Source organism: Cupressus sempervirens, chromosome 4, assembly GCF_028749045.1.
Source record: "Cupressus sempervirens isolate cs-2001-9-10 chromosome 4, ASM2874904v1, whole genome shotgun sequence".
NCBI classification, from domain to species: Eukaryota; Viridiplantae; Streptophyta; class Pinopsida; order Cupressales; family Cupressaceae; genus Cupressus; species Cupressus sempervirens.
In genome coordinates this window covers 372,186,580-372,199,759 of record NC_143121.1, presented here as the reverse complement: position 1 = coordinate 372,199,759, position 13,180 = coordinate 372,186,580, and the positions used below count along the sequence as shown (strand labels likewise).

At 33.2% G+C, this 13,180-nt stretch overlaps 1 protein-coding gene across 1 annotated transcript; it reads right to left on the bottom strand.

The window, feature by feature from the left end:
- Positions 1–11,767: 11,767 nt before the first annotated feature.
- LOC149561614 (acidic endochitinase-like) lies at positions 11,768–12,866 on the bottom strand. The gene has a single exon (XM_089823816.1). The coding sequence runs from the start codon at positions 12,760–12,762 to the stop codon at positions 11,860–11,862; it is 903 nt and encodes a 300-aa protein (XP_089679942.1). The 5' UTR covers positions 12,763–12,866; the 3' UTR covers positions 11,768–11,859.
- Between the last annotated feature and the right edge of the window lie 314 nt (positions 12,867–13,180).

The window sequence follows — 13,180 nt, the reverse complement described above, 5'->3', positions numbered from 1 at the left end:
TCATCCTTATGTCAAGAATGCTTTAATATATTTTCATGTCTTTTTTACTACACTAATGATCATTACTTTTTTTATTATGATAAGTTCATTTATATATTTTTGATAATATTGAAAATGGTAAGATTTCTTATATGCAAGATATTCTATTTCTTCTTCGTTAGGTTACTTAGCACTTACATTGTCTTAAATTGGAAGAACTTAAATTTAATGATGATTTAGCACCCATTTAATGCAATTTCATCATTCATTTGTATCTCTCCTCTTTTTCTCCCTTTTCTTCTCCTTTCTCCTAGGTGGAATTGGGGTAAGACCTAATTGATCTTCTTTAAAGATCCTATATTCATGGCGTAAATCTCAAGGTAGGATCTAACCAACTACATCATTTCTTTCCTTCATCTAGTCACTTAGAATCTATTTTCTGCACTGTAACGTCTTTATCTCAAATTATGTGCCTAATTTATGGGATTGAGGACCTATTTTGGGACCCTAAGGGAATCCCAAAGGTTCTAGGCCTTAGTGGATAGGGACATGGTGTGTCCCAATCAATTAGGGATTTAGTGCATCCCTACTAGCCCAATAAAAGATATGATGCATCCCTACTTGGTCCCTATTTGGGTTCCTTTCTCGAGTCTTGAGTTTGAGGTGGTTTTGAGCTACAAACTCCTATGTGGTCAGCCTATAGAAGTTAGTCTATTTTTCATCCCTTTATAAACCCCATCATTTTCTATATTTATCATCCATGATCCATTAAGTTTATTTATAAACATCCAAGAAATCAAGCATTCTAGTTCTGAAACATTCTTCAAGAATTTAAGGCATTCAAGAAATCTCTCCAATGAAGATCGATGATTCATGTATTCAAGATATTGAAGGAGTTTATGCAAGATCTAGCATTTCAACATTTGATATCTCTAATGAGGCCTATTAAAAGGCCTACTTAGTTCCTAGTTTATGATATTTTAAAGGTATTTATGATGATTTCCTAAAAAGACTTTATGAACAATATTATGTATAAACTGATATATGCATATCCCTATTTTGGTGTGGTGTGTTTAGACTATGGATTATAATGCTCTAGAATAGTAGATAAGACTTATCATCATAATATAAATCAGTAATATATGCATAAATAGATTTTTTATCTTTTGTCCTAAGTTTTATTGGGTAGATTTCCTATAGCCAACTATCATGCATATGCAAGAATTAGTTAGTGTGATGAATTGTATTCTATGGATTAATGATATGAATATATATTTCAACATTTAGCATGTGTTAAGTTAATCCTTTTGCAGGAACAAGTCAAATGGACAAATGGAGCATTATTAAACAAGGAGATGACAAATTTAAATCACAACTACATGAAGGAGGTAGTTAGCTAACAAGCACTTCTTTGTGATTTGGTCAATGTAGTAACCAACTTCCCATACATGAATCTAGAGTCACATTCTTCTATATTTCTAGGAGACTTTTTCCATGGATAAGAGATAACTAATTATGCTGTAATTCATTAAAATTATGTGAAAAATTTAAAATGTCACAAAAAGAGGATGAGACCTTGGAAGATTAAGTCGCAAGATTCATGTTCAATCTGCAAAAGAACACTCACAATTTGTTGGATCTAGAGTCTTAAAAACATCTTTGTTTGAAATTTGTTAATGATGCATGTGAAGCTTTGGAGATCATGGAAAGAGGTGATATTACCCAGAGTACTTGGCATGATATTAAAATAATTGGTCTCAATTACTCAAGTGCAACTATAAAGAAAGTAAAAGAAATCTAATCTACACCTAACAAATCCAATGGTTATGGCATATCTAAGGTAGAGAATTCTTATCTATCTAACTTCAAGCAAAACATCATAAAAAATGTGTTAGTTCATGGTGACTGATCAGGAAAGTACTGTACATACTTCATAAATTCTTTGAAAAAAATTTGGGCCCTATTTTATTAGGATTTTGGGCTAACATGTAATTATTAATTATAACCCTAAAGTGGTAAAAATACTTGTATAAAAGAGCTTAGGGTTAGGTATTGTTATAGTAGTGATGTAAAATTGGTTCTTGCGGTGGTATTGAGCTATAAGAGATTACGGATTGTAATCAGGATGTACTTATGGTACTTATGATTTTGAAAGATTCTCTTGAGATGTTTCATTTGTGCATCCTTTTCTATCTCTTTTTGGAGTAGGGTTTTTCCCACTAGGTTTCCTCTTTTTCTTCATTTCATAGAGATTTGATTGTGATTGGGTACCTCATTAGGCCTTGTTATTGGGACCCAAGTTTTCTTTCCGCATTGCATTGTAGTTTCCTTGTTCTTTTTGCATTGTTTGTAGCTACATTGTTGCTCATCTTTAGGGGGGGTGTTAGAGAAAAAGGTTAATTTCATTTCATTTATTAAATTACTTTTCCTCCCTTCTTAATATTTCCCTTTATGCACTTGCATTCATATTTAATAATTAATTAGTAATTTTTAAATGGCTTAGAAAAAGGTTAATTTCATTTCATTTATTAAATTACTTTTTCTCCCTTCTTAATATTTCCCTTTATGCACTTGCATTCATATTTAATAATTAATTAGTAATTTTTAAATGGCTTTTACCTTTTAGGTTACCCTTTTTTGGGTTTCAATATCCTTCTATAAAAATAGATCCCTTGTAATTATCTCTTATCTTTTTCATTTCTAAGAATACAATTTGCATATTTTTAGAGTAAACCCTTGCCTCTTCTTGTTTTTTTTTTTTCTCTATGACAGATTTTTACATGCAAGTATTCTTCAGGTTTTGTGGATTTGTATTGCTCAAATACTTCATCAAGTACCTTTTGTTAGAGTAAAGGGTTAATTTAATTTCATTTATTAAATGTGCTTTACTCCCTTCTTAAGATTTCACTCTATGCACTTTTTACATTCATATTTAATAATTAATTAGTAATTATTAAATGGCATTTACCTTTTGGGTTACCCTTTGTACCTTTTAGGTTACCCTTTTTTGAGTTTCAATCTCCTTCTATAAGGATTGGTCATTTGTAATTATCTTGCATCTTTTTCATTTCTAAGAATAAAATTTGCATATTTTCAAAGCAAAACCCTTGCCTCCTCTCATCTTTTTCTTCTATGAGAGGTTTTTACATGCAGGTATTCTTCGAGCTTTATGGATTTTTATTGATCAAATCCTTCATGGTATCAAAGCTTAGCGATGATACAAGATAAATAGAATTCATCTTGGCAACATGGGAAAATGTCTCAAAATAATCAATACCCTCAACTTGTGAAAAACTATTTGCAACAAGATGTGTCTTGTATCTATCAATAGAACCATATGTAGCAGAAGTATGGTCTTGATATGCTTCAGAGATTCAACATTCTTGATTGCAAGCCTACCCCCACACCTTTTTAGTCAGGTGTTGTTTTATCTACCACTTGCTCTACTCCTATAGTGGATTCCATTTTATATAGATAGCTTGTGGATAGTTTGTTGTACCTCACACACACACACACACATCTTGATATTTCCTTTGTGGTTGGACTTGTCTCTCGATTCTCCCATGATCCTCATGAGAGTCATTGGAAAGCTTCCAAACATATCTTGAGGTATATTAGAGGTACAATGTGTTATGGCATTAACTACACATCAGGGGATCGTCACATTATTACTTTCATAGATTCACATTGGGCTGGTGATATTGATGATCACAAGTCTATTTATAGTTTTGTCTTATGTCTTGGTTCTGGTCCTATCACATGGTCTTGCAAGAAGCAACATGCTCATGCATTATCATCTACAGAGGTAGAATACAGGGTGGTTGTATCGGCTAGTCAGGAGGTCTTGTGGCTTTGATAGTTGATGATAGAGTTTGGATTTCTCACTGATAGTCCCACCTTTTTGTGGTGTAATAACTAGAGTGTTATACATATTTCATGCAACCCAATTGAGCATCAGCAAACCATGCACATCAAGCTTCACATGCACTTCATCAAGCACCTGATTCAGAATGGCGCTTTGAGCCTAGAGTACATTCCTACTACTTAGTACGTTGCAAACATCTTCACTAAATATTTTGTGTCCCCACGACATCTTGAACTACATTCTATGCTTAGGGTGAAGCAAGTTGTCCTTGGGGGAAGTGATTAGTCCGTCCTTCCTTCCTTTTCATGTTATCTCTTTTTGGAGTAGATTTTTTCCCAGTCGATTTTCTCCATTTCTCTATTTCATAGAGATTTGGTTGTGATTGGGTACCTTATCAAGCCTTGTTTTCAGGACCCAAGTTTGCTTTCAGCATTGCATTGTAGTTTCCTTGTTCTTTCTACCTTATTTGTAGCTACATTATTGCTCATCTTGGGGGGGGGGGGGGGGGGGGGTTTGTTAGAGTAAAGCGTTAATTTAATTTAATTTATTAAATGTGCTTTACTTTATTCTTAATATTTCACTTTATGCACTTTTTGCATTCATATTTAATAATTATTAAATAGCATTTACCTTTTAGGTTACCCTTTGTACCTTTTGGGTTACCCTTTTTGGATTTTGATATCCTTCTATAAGGATTGATCTTTTGTAATTATCTTGCATCTTTTTCATTTTTGAGAATACAATTTGCATATTTTCAGAGAAAAACCCTTGCCTCCTCTCATATTTGTCTTCTGTGAGAGGTTTTTACATGCAGGTATTCTTCAGGCTTTGTGGATTTTTATTGATCAAATCCTTCAACTTTTTGTGGACTAGGAGAGAATAAAAAATACCAAATGTTTTTGGGCTTTTTCTTTCCTTATTTTTTTTTTTAATGTGTTGTGTAGTTACTAGATTTTGGCTTGTTAGGTTCACTATGATTTTGCTTGTAATTTTAGGACATAGTTTCAAAATTTTCGTGTATAATCTGATTCACTTATATAATTGGTGCTCTAAGACTCAATTATCTACTAGAATTATTAGCTATATTTTGGTTGATAGGTTAGACTTTTAAACTCATAGTACTTTAATGTATTTTCTATGAAGTTCTGTTTGATGATGGGTCCCTAACTATTTGGGTTAGGGATGGTCCATTTTCGTTTGCTTGGCTATAATAGGCTAGAGCATAAAATGTATGGTTCTTATTTCTATTATTCAGGTTTAGGATCCTCTTCCTGCCTCCTTTAATCAAAAACATTTTCTTTGACTTGACCACTCTCTCCTTAATCTCTACAATAGGATATTGATTGAACCATCTCTCACTTTGACAAGAGATCAAGTGGACCACAATAAAATGCACCATGCCTCATAAGTTAAGAATATAATAGGTATACATATAACCAAACCAATGGATCCATTATTAGTAGTCATTTTAGTAAATTATGATATTTTCTAGATCATATATTAATACTTTTCTTTCCAAGGTATATTGTGTGCAACAATCTAAGTACATCAAGCAAAAGATTGGTCTAAGAAAAAAGAAAAAATTGGACAAATTATATAGGGACCATTCTGTATACATTTTAAATAAATCAAAATTAATAAATTTACAAGGATTTACATATATTTATAGTTCAAAGAAGAGTGAAGACCATCTAGAATAATGACATGCAAATCTATGTGACTATGGATGAATAAAACTGCAACAAACCAAGTGTATCTCAAGAATATAGATATTACTTAAATGGGAGATAACTATGAGAGGAAATAAATATCATCAATAGTCAAATAGATTAAGATATTTAAGCATATCATTAATATTTATAGCTATAAAATTTGATTTATATATTTAAGTATATGATTAACATTTATAGCTATAAAATTTATTTATTTTATCATAGATTATAGGCTATTATGTTTCTATAACTTATACTGATGATAAGAAAACTAATAATAACAAGTGCCACATAGTGGCTAGTATTTGTCAAATAATTGATTATAGTTAGCATAATTAAAATATTAATTATAAAGGGTGAGTGAGTAGCCGAGTTGGTGTGAAGGCGAGTCGTGAGGCGTAGTGTTAGGCTAATGATCCCAGTGCTACGCATCAACTCCGGTTCGAGTCACACTAGGTTTACCACAAACCCTTTTAAGGGTGAGTGAGTAGCCGAGTTGGTGTGAAGGTGAGTCATGAGGCGTAGTGTTAGGTTAATGATCCCGGTGCTACGCATCAACTCCGGTTCGAGTCACACTAGGTTTACCACAAACCCTTTTGCCAATAGTGGCATGTTGTGATGGTTAAGTTGTTGCGTTGTTATCCTTGCCATCCAGGTTCAAATCTCATGGGGATGAGGTCCCCCATTTGTGGCCTCACTGGTTCATAGCTCCAAGTCAAAGTGTTGGTGGTACCGGTGGGCGTGTCGCGCCAGTGCTACCGGTCACGTTAAAAAGTTTACCAGGCGCATTTTTTTTATTTTTTTTAAAAAATATATATTAATTATAACTATTGCTATAATATTCAATACATATAATTTAACTATATTAAATTTATTAATCTAATTTTAAAATGAAATAAATTATTTATTATTAAGTTAAGTGTAAATGATAAGTTTTTTTAAATACTTGAAAACTATATATTTTAAAATTATTTATTTTAAATTATAAAAATAGTATATAGAAAGTAAACTTTTCAAAATTTTAATGTATATATTGGTTTATTTACATAAAAATCTCATCTTAATATTAAAAAATTAAATTTTAAAATCTCAACAATAAATTTTTATATAAATTGATTGATAATGTCAAATCAATTAATGACATATAATATATGTATACTTTTCTTAAGTGAGAGGTAGAGGATGCGAACAAATTGCCTAAAAAATAGAGCTTTTCCATGAAAGTGGTGTATTAGATGTCAAATTTATTATCTAATAAGAGTGAAGATAAACCAATTTCATCATTTTACTATTTCAAATTTGTACATGTGTTACTTAAGAAAATATTTAAAAAGTTTAAAAACTAAAAAATAATAAGTTTTCATTGGTTGAGACTAGTTTTATTAATAGTTGGTTAAAGAACACTAATTACAATAGTATATGCCTATTGGCAAATACTAAGAGAGTTTTATCGACCAAAATTTACAATCATGAGACAAGTTATAATCTTATATTTTTCTTAGATATGAGATATTCATGATCAATGAAAATGGTTTTAAAAAGAATATGAAAGTTATTTTATCAGCTAACACTAAATTAGATATTTTAATCTTTATTTGATATTTTCTAGCTAGAATATTTGAGTTCTATTATTTAATCATAAGTTGTTGTGGTTCTCACATACCATAATAATTGTGAGATGGCTTATCATAAAAATATCTTCAAAAAAAAATTAATAGTAACATGTTTTTATTTTGAAACCTTGGGTATATAGTTGCAATGCCTTAAAAGAGTTTTTCAACAACTTAAATTTTGTAATTTGGAGATTCAACTTCAAATTTTTTATTTGAAGATTAACAAATGTAGAGCTTAGCGATGGTAATTTTAGAAAATGAAAGAGAGAAAAGGAGAGTCGTTGAAAATCTTAAATTCTTTACCTACCAATATTGTCAACATAGACCAACCCACAAAGAATTGTCTCAACATGCATAGTGATATCTTGAACCCCACATTGATCTTAAAAATATTTTTGGTATCAACTTTTATTATATATATTGTATTACTATAGCTACCTAAATATTTAGAGTAGACTTCAAAAATTTGCATTTTATCTTCAATAAATTGAATGGATTTAACTTGTATTCCTTGGAGATCATATATGAGTTTCTCCTTTTTCTTCATATTTATTGAATAGTATCTGACCTCTGAATAGATTTTCTCCTTTAATCCATGATTTTAAAATGGTATCTTTAATAATATGAAGAGGAAAATATGTATGAAGGATTATTTCTATCTAAAGATAGAGAACCTAAAAATAATAGAATAAATTGCCAAAATGTTGATTGACGGCACAATCTTTAGTCTTTTAGGGTTTTTGCAATACTAAGATTGCACAGTTGATGTGGAAGTAACTTACACATCTCATCTAGACACTAATATTTCAAAAGTAGGATCCGGAGCTTTTAACTAATCTTTTACATGTACAGTTGGTTCAAGTCAGTAATAGGTGTGCTAGTAACTTAGTAGAGCCATAAATGAGAAAATATCATTATTGACTTTGATTCTACTGTAGGTGTTTATTTCTAAGCTCACTAGAAAAATAGATATTCTATATTTTTTTGTTCATTGGTGTCTACCATGTTGAGCAATCATGCCAAAGCTGATAAGAATTGATAGAAATAACTTTAACATGTTAATGAGGTTTGAAAGTGCAATCAACAATAAAATTATACAAATATTAAAATAAAAAGACCCTTGGTTGTAGAAAGCAACATAACATAGAGTGAATAGTAAAGAGACCTATCCACAAAAAACATGAAGCAAGATCCACGGAAAAGAACTTGGAAATTTGGAGAATAATTAAGGTGGTTTTGTATCATTGAGTTGGTTTTATCTACACGTAGGGGAACTTTCATTTCATACTTTGAAATTACTCATACTACTCAAAAATCCTCCAAATTCTCCTTTTAAGTTTTGATTTCTAGAGCCTTCCAAGATTCCTAATAGGAAGGTGTGTGTCTACAAATCAAACTAAATTGTCATGGGAATGCTATAATTAGTCATTATTTCATAATCATATAGGATTTTCAAGCTTCTATAAATGGTGGGGATTTGCAAAAGCTTGTATGAAAGATCTGAAATATCTAAGGAGACCTCACACTTGAGGCTTGTTGGTATGTTTTTTGTTGCACCAAAAGCTCCAATTGTCAACGAACATCATAAACACTAGATTTACCCAGATCCACCAAAGGCAATTAAGCCATGTCGTGAACCTCAAAGGAGGTGTTGACCACCAAGTCAATAATCTCCCCTTCAGTACCGACTGAGGGTTCCACACCAACAGAATGAAGGAGACCTCCTAAGATTCAAACCTATGACCCAAGGCTCTGATACCAATTATTGGTATGTTTCTCATTGTGCCAAAAGCTTGAGTTGTCAATGAACTCCATAAATACTAGATTTACCCAGATCCACGAGAGGCAGTTAAGCCATGTCGTGAACCTCAAAGGAGGTGCTAACCACCAAGTCAACAAGGCTCTCATTAGTGTTGTAGAGAACACTCGTTGATTTCTTCCTCCACCACATGGACAAGATCCAAAATCTTATTTGGATTGAGTTGGTGTAATATCTATCTATTAACATATGCACGTTGGTTTTATACAAAGTTATATATTCTTTATTTATTTATGTAGAAATTTATACTTCATATGAAACTCTACAAAATAATTTTTCAAAACTAATATAGCATAATGGGAAGTACAATCTTTTCTTTTTTTAGTACAAAGTTCACTTTTCTTCATTTGTTTGTCTCTAGTGTTATGTCTAAACCATGACACATGGGTTTTCAATGGAATCTTTAGTTGGGAGAGAAGTCACAAAAGAAAGAGTGATTAAGCTTCTAGAAATGGATCAATTTGATGATGCAATGGTAGATATTGTCATTTACATGTTTGGATGCATTGGAAAAATAACTTTGGCCTCTATTTTCTTCAAGAATACGAACATTTGAAACAATGGAATTAAGCAACATTGACATCAAATATAGAGAGTTGTTGGGCCAAAGGAACATCCAATTGAATAGTTATGTGGAAGATCAGAATGAGTTAACAAAGTAGTTTATAAAATGCAATGGTTCCATATGTATGTTTATTTACAATGCTCTAGAAGCAAATAACCTTGCTAATCTTTATCCTATTTATTTCTCATCTCTTCCTAGTGGGATGAGAATGCTTGTAACCCCTTGGCAATGGAACATGGATGCAAAATTTACCCAAAGTGTGAAAGGGACTAGGGAAGAATGCTAAAAATGGAAACATTCAAAATTGCTACTAGATTACAAATAGTGTTATAGTACAAGAGAAAACAAGGAGGAACACATGATTCCCATCTACAGTAGAAACAAGAAAAAAAGATAAGTTGCATCAAAGATTAAAAGTTCAAAGGGCACACTTGCTGATATGAGAAAACCCTCAATATAAATGAGATTATGTTGAATGCAATGCGAAAGAAGAGTTGCTTGTGGTAATAAGGAAAGATAGCTAGATAATAACACCAATGTTAGGAAGCATGCAAAGCCAAGTATAATAGACTTTACAAGGAGCACATAGAACCCTTGCCATTGCCTTACGAGGTCATTTCTTGGCATAATTTTGTACTATGAAAAAACAAAAGACTACTAAGAAAATGGACTCGAACTAATGAGAATGCCAATAATTTGAGAGAAAAAATATTGTTTAATAGGAATTGACAAACAATGCTTATTTCTCTGGGATTGTTTTCCTGGTTTTTGAGCTCCCAAAGAACTATTAAATAAGAGAGTAAGATGAAACATTAGTCCCTGCCTACATACGGCAAGGACTAAATCAATACTATATAAGTTTCTCCAAGGTCAAGGAATACATTTTTCTATCAAAGAAATACTTGAACCCAAGGATTACAAAAAAATATGTGTTGCAAAAGTAAAGGTTGGTCATTTTACCAAACTAAATTACTATACTTTTTTTAAGGGAAATTCCTAAGCAACAAAATTACTCAACACTAGTTGGTCACTAGAAGATTGGTTACGAGTTGTTATTTTCTTACTCATTGATTCTTGAAAGCTCTTGAACTATCAAGGTGTTATAGAAAAAGTTGTTTGAAATATCAATCTCCAGACTTCTATTAGCAACAACTGACAATTTCAATATAACTACAATTCTTCATTTGGTTGATTATCCCTATTTGAAGCTAGCAGTTTGGAATATTTTCATCAATAGGAAGAAGAAAAACTTTATTTTAGTTTATTTCTTTTCTAGCTTGTTGTGAAGGGAACAATTTTTTTTTTTAATATCTACGTGTTTTCATGTTAGAAATGCATTTTAGAAGATTTGTTTTGTAGCTACTCTCCTTGTGTTTTTTATTAAAAAAATAGATTTTCAAAATTGTTTTATAACTAGTTAATGTAGAGTTTTTTTATATAGTTGATGTAGAGTTTATTTTGTTTTTCTCTTGACAAACAAAGGCTGTGCTATGTGTTCAGATTTGGAAATGTTTTGGTGATATAAATATATTTATCTAGGACTGTTTGAAATCTTTAGCTTCTAATGTTATAGTGATGGTTTATTTTATTAGCTATAACAAAATCATTTGATTGGAAAAGTGTAATTGTTAGATGCATGGAAAATGTATGATAGGTAACCCTTAAACATCACTTACTAAGGAAGAAATTAAGCTTGCAAAAATAAGTCAAGTTTGACTATTTAACACTTTTAGCCTAGGAATTAGACCTTAGTACGTGATGTTTAAGCCGTACCAATAGAAGTGACATAATCACATCAAATAAAATTAGAGATATCTTATTGTGCAGCTTCCTCTTATATATGAGAGTCATTCTCACTTTGAGATGATGAACATTTTGAGAAAAATAGAAATAAATAAAAATAACAAATAATTCTTTCATTATTTATTTTTAATATTTAGACTTTTGATTCTATTTCTCTCAAAAAGTCTTAAATTTCAATTTAGTGGCTTTTAACTTGGTTAAATGGCTCAATTTTTGGTTTCAGCTTTAATTTGACTACCTCATCAAATAATAATAAAGATCCTGAATAATATATTCTAGAAAACGAAAGAACTTGACATACATGTGAAATCTACATGAAGAATGCAAAAGTTCTGTCGAAAAGCAGAAATATTCGATACATATCATGGGGAAACTAGTTACGGCGCCAACATATTAATAAAAACTCGAGCATTACCAATCTAAATACGCACAGCAAGCTGCGCGAGTTATATTATTCAACAACGGGACATAAAAATCACCAACAATAATTATCACCTCTGATCTCAGACAGAGCCTTTGATAGAGGAGCTGTACTGAGTCTGTTCGTCGTAGAATTTGGACCAGAGCATGACTCCCGCGTACTTGGGTAACTTCTTCAACTGAGGCAGCACATTCGACTTGAGAGTACCCGCGGGAATGAAGCCACTGCCTGCGGCTGAAGAGGCAGCAGGGAGCCCCAGAAAGAAACTGGTCGTTTTGGGAATGGAGCTCGTCCACTGCTTCCACGCGCTCACCAGAGAAGCCCTTCCGTTGGCGTATTGGCAGGGTGGATTGTTGTAGAACTGAATCCAGATGAAGTCAAAGAGCCCCGTCTGCAGGGCCTGTCCAACGTCGGCGTCGGGGAAAGGGCACTGCGGGGCGGCGCTCAGCAAAACCTTCTTCCCTCCGCGGGAAGAAAGCGCCGACACCGCTCTCGCCAGATCGTCCCAGTGTTGAGTCGTCGCCTCGATGTCGAAGTCGATTCCGTCTAAAACGGCGTCGCCAAGAGGCCGCGACGCAGAGTTCCCGCCGAGATAATTGTTCCACAGATAGTTTGCGACGTTCTGTGCATCTTGAGCGGAGGCGATGGAATAGCTTCCAGCACCTCCTCCCAAGGAAAGAAAAACTTTAATGTTCTTTTGCTGGCATGATTTAATTTCGGCGCTCAGCTTTGTGCAGCCGCCAGAGGAAGGGTCGCAGTGGCCGGCCAGATTGAGCTGCGGGGTCTGCCCGTTGCCAAACACGGGCAGAAAAGCGAGGATGACGAATTTGAAGTTACCGGTGGCGCAGGTTTGGGAAAGAGAGGCCTCGTTGCCGTTCTGGCCCCAGTATATCGCTATGCTCCCCGCAGAAGCAGTCCACACGATACACGTGGCCAGAATGAGGGCAATTGCCGCAGCTCTCAAATTAATCTTACTCATCTCCATTGTACAACTCGAAGTGAATTGAGCAGTGCTTCAACTCTTACGCGCAGTGCGTATATATATACGCGTAACCGAAAGGTTTCTAGAAACCTTTAAAGGAATCTACTGGTGGGTAGTTAATGAATGAATAACTCACTCTTCTCGACTGGAATTGCGGTGGGATAAATATTTCTCTGATGGGTTAAAATATTTCTCTATATAAGATTAAATAAGGATGACGACGTGTAGCGTGACTTGCAGCTCTGAGAAACAAGTGGATGCGATTTGCGTTGGATCATATGTTCGTCAGCAGGCTAATCACTAAATCAGTGACTTGACACGAAACTTTAAAATTGGGGTTGATGCGGAATAAGATAAAACGTTTTAAATCGCATTGCCGTGTAGAGTTGGCGTGATTAGTTACGTACGAGGACCCGCTACC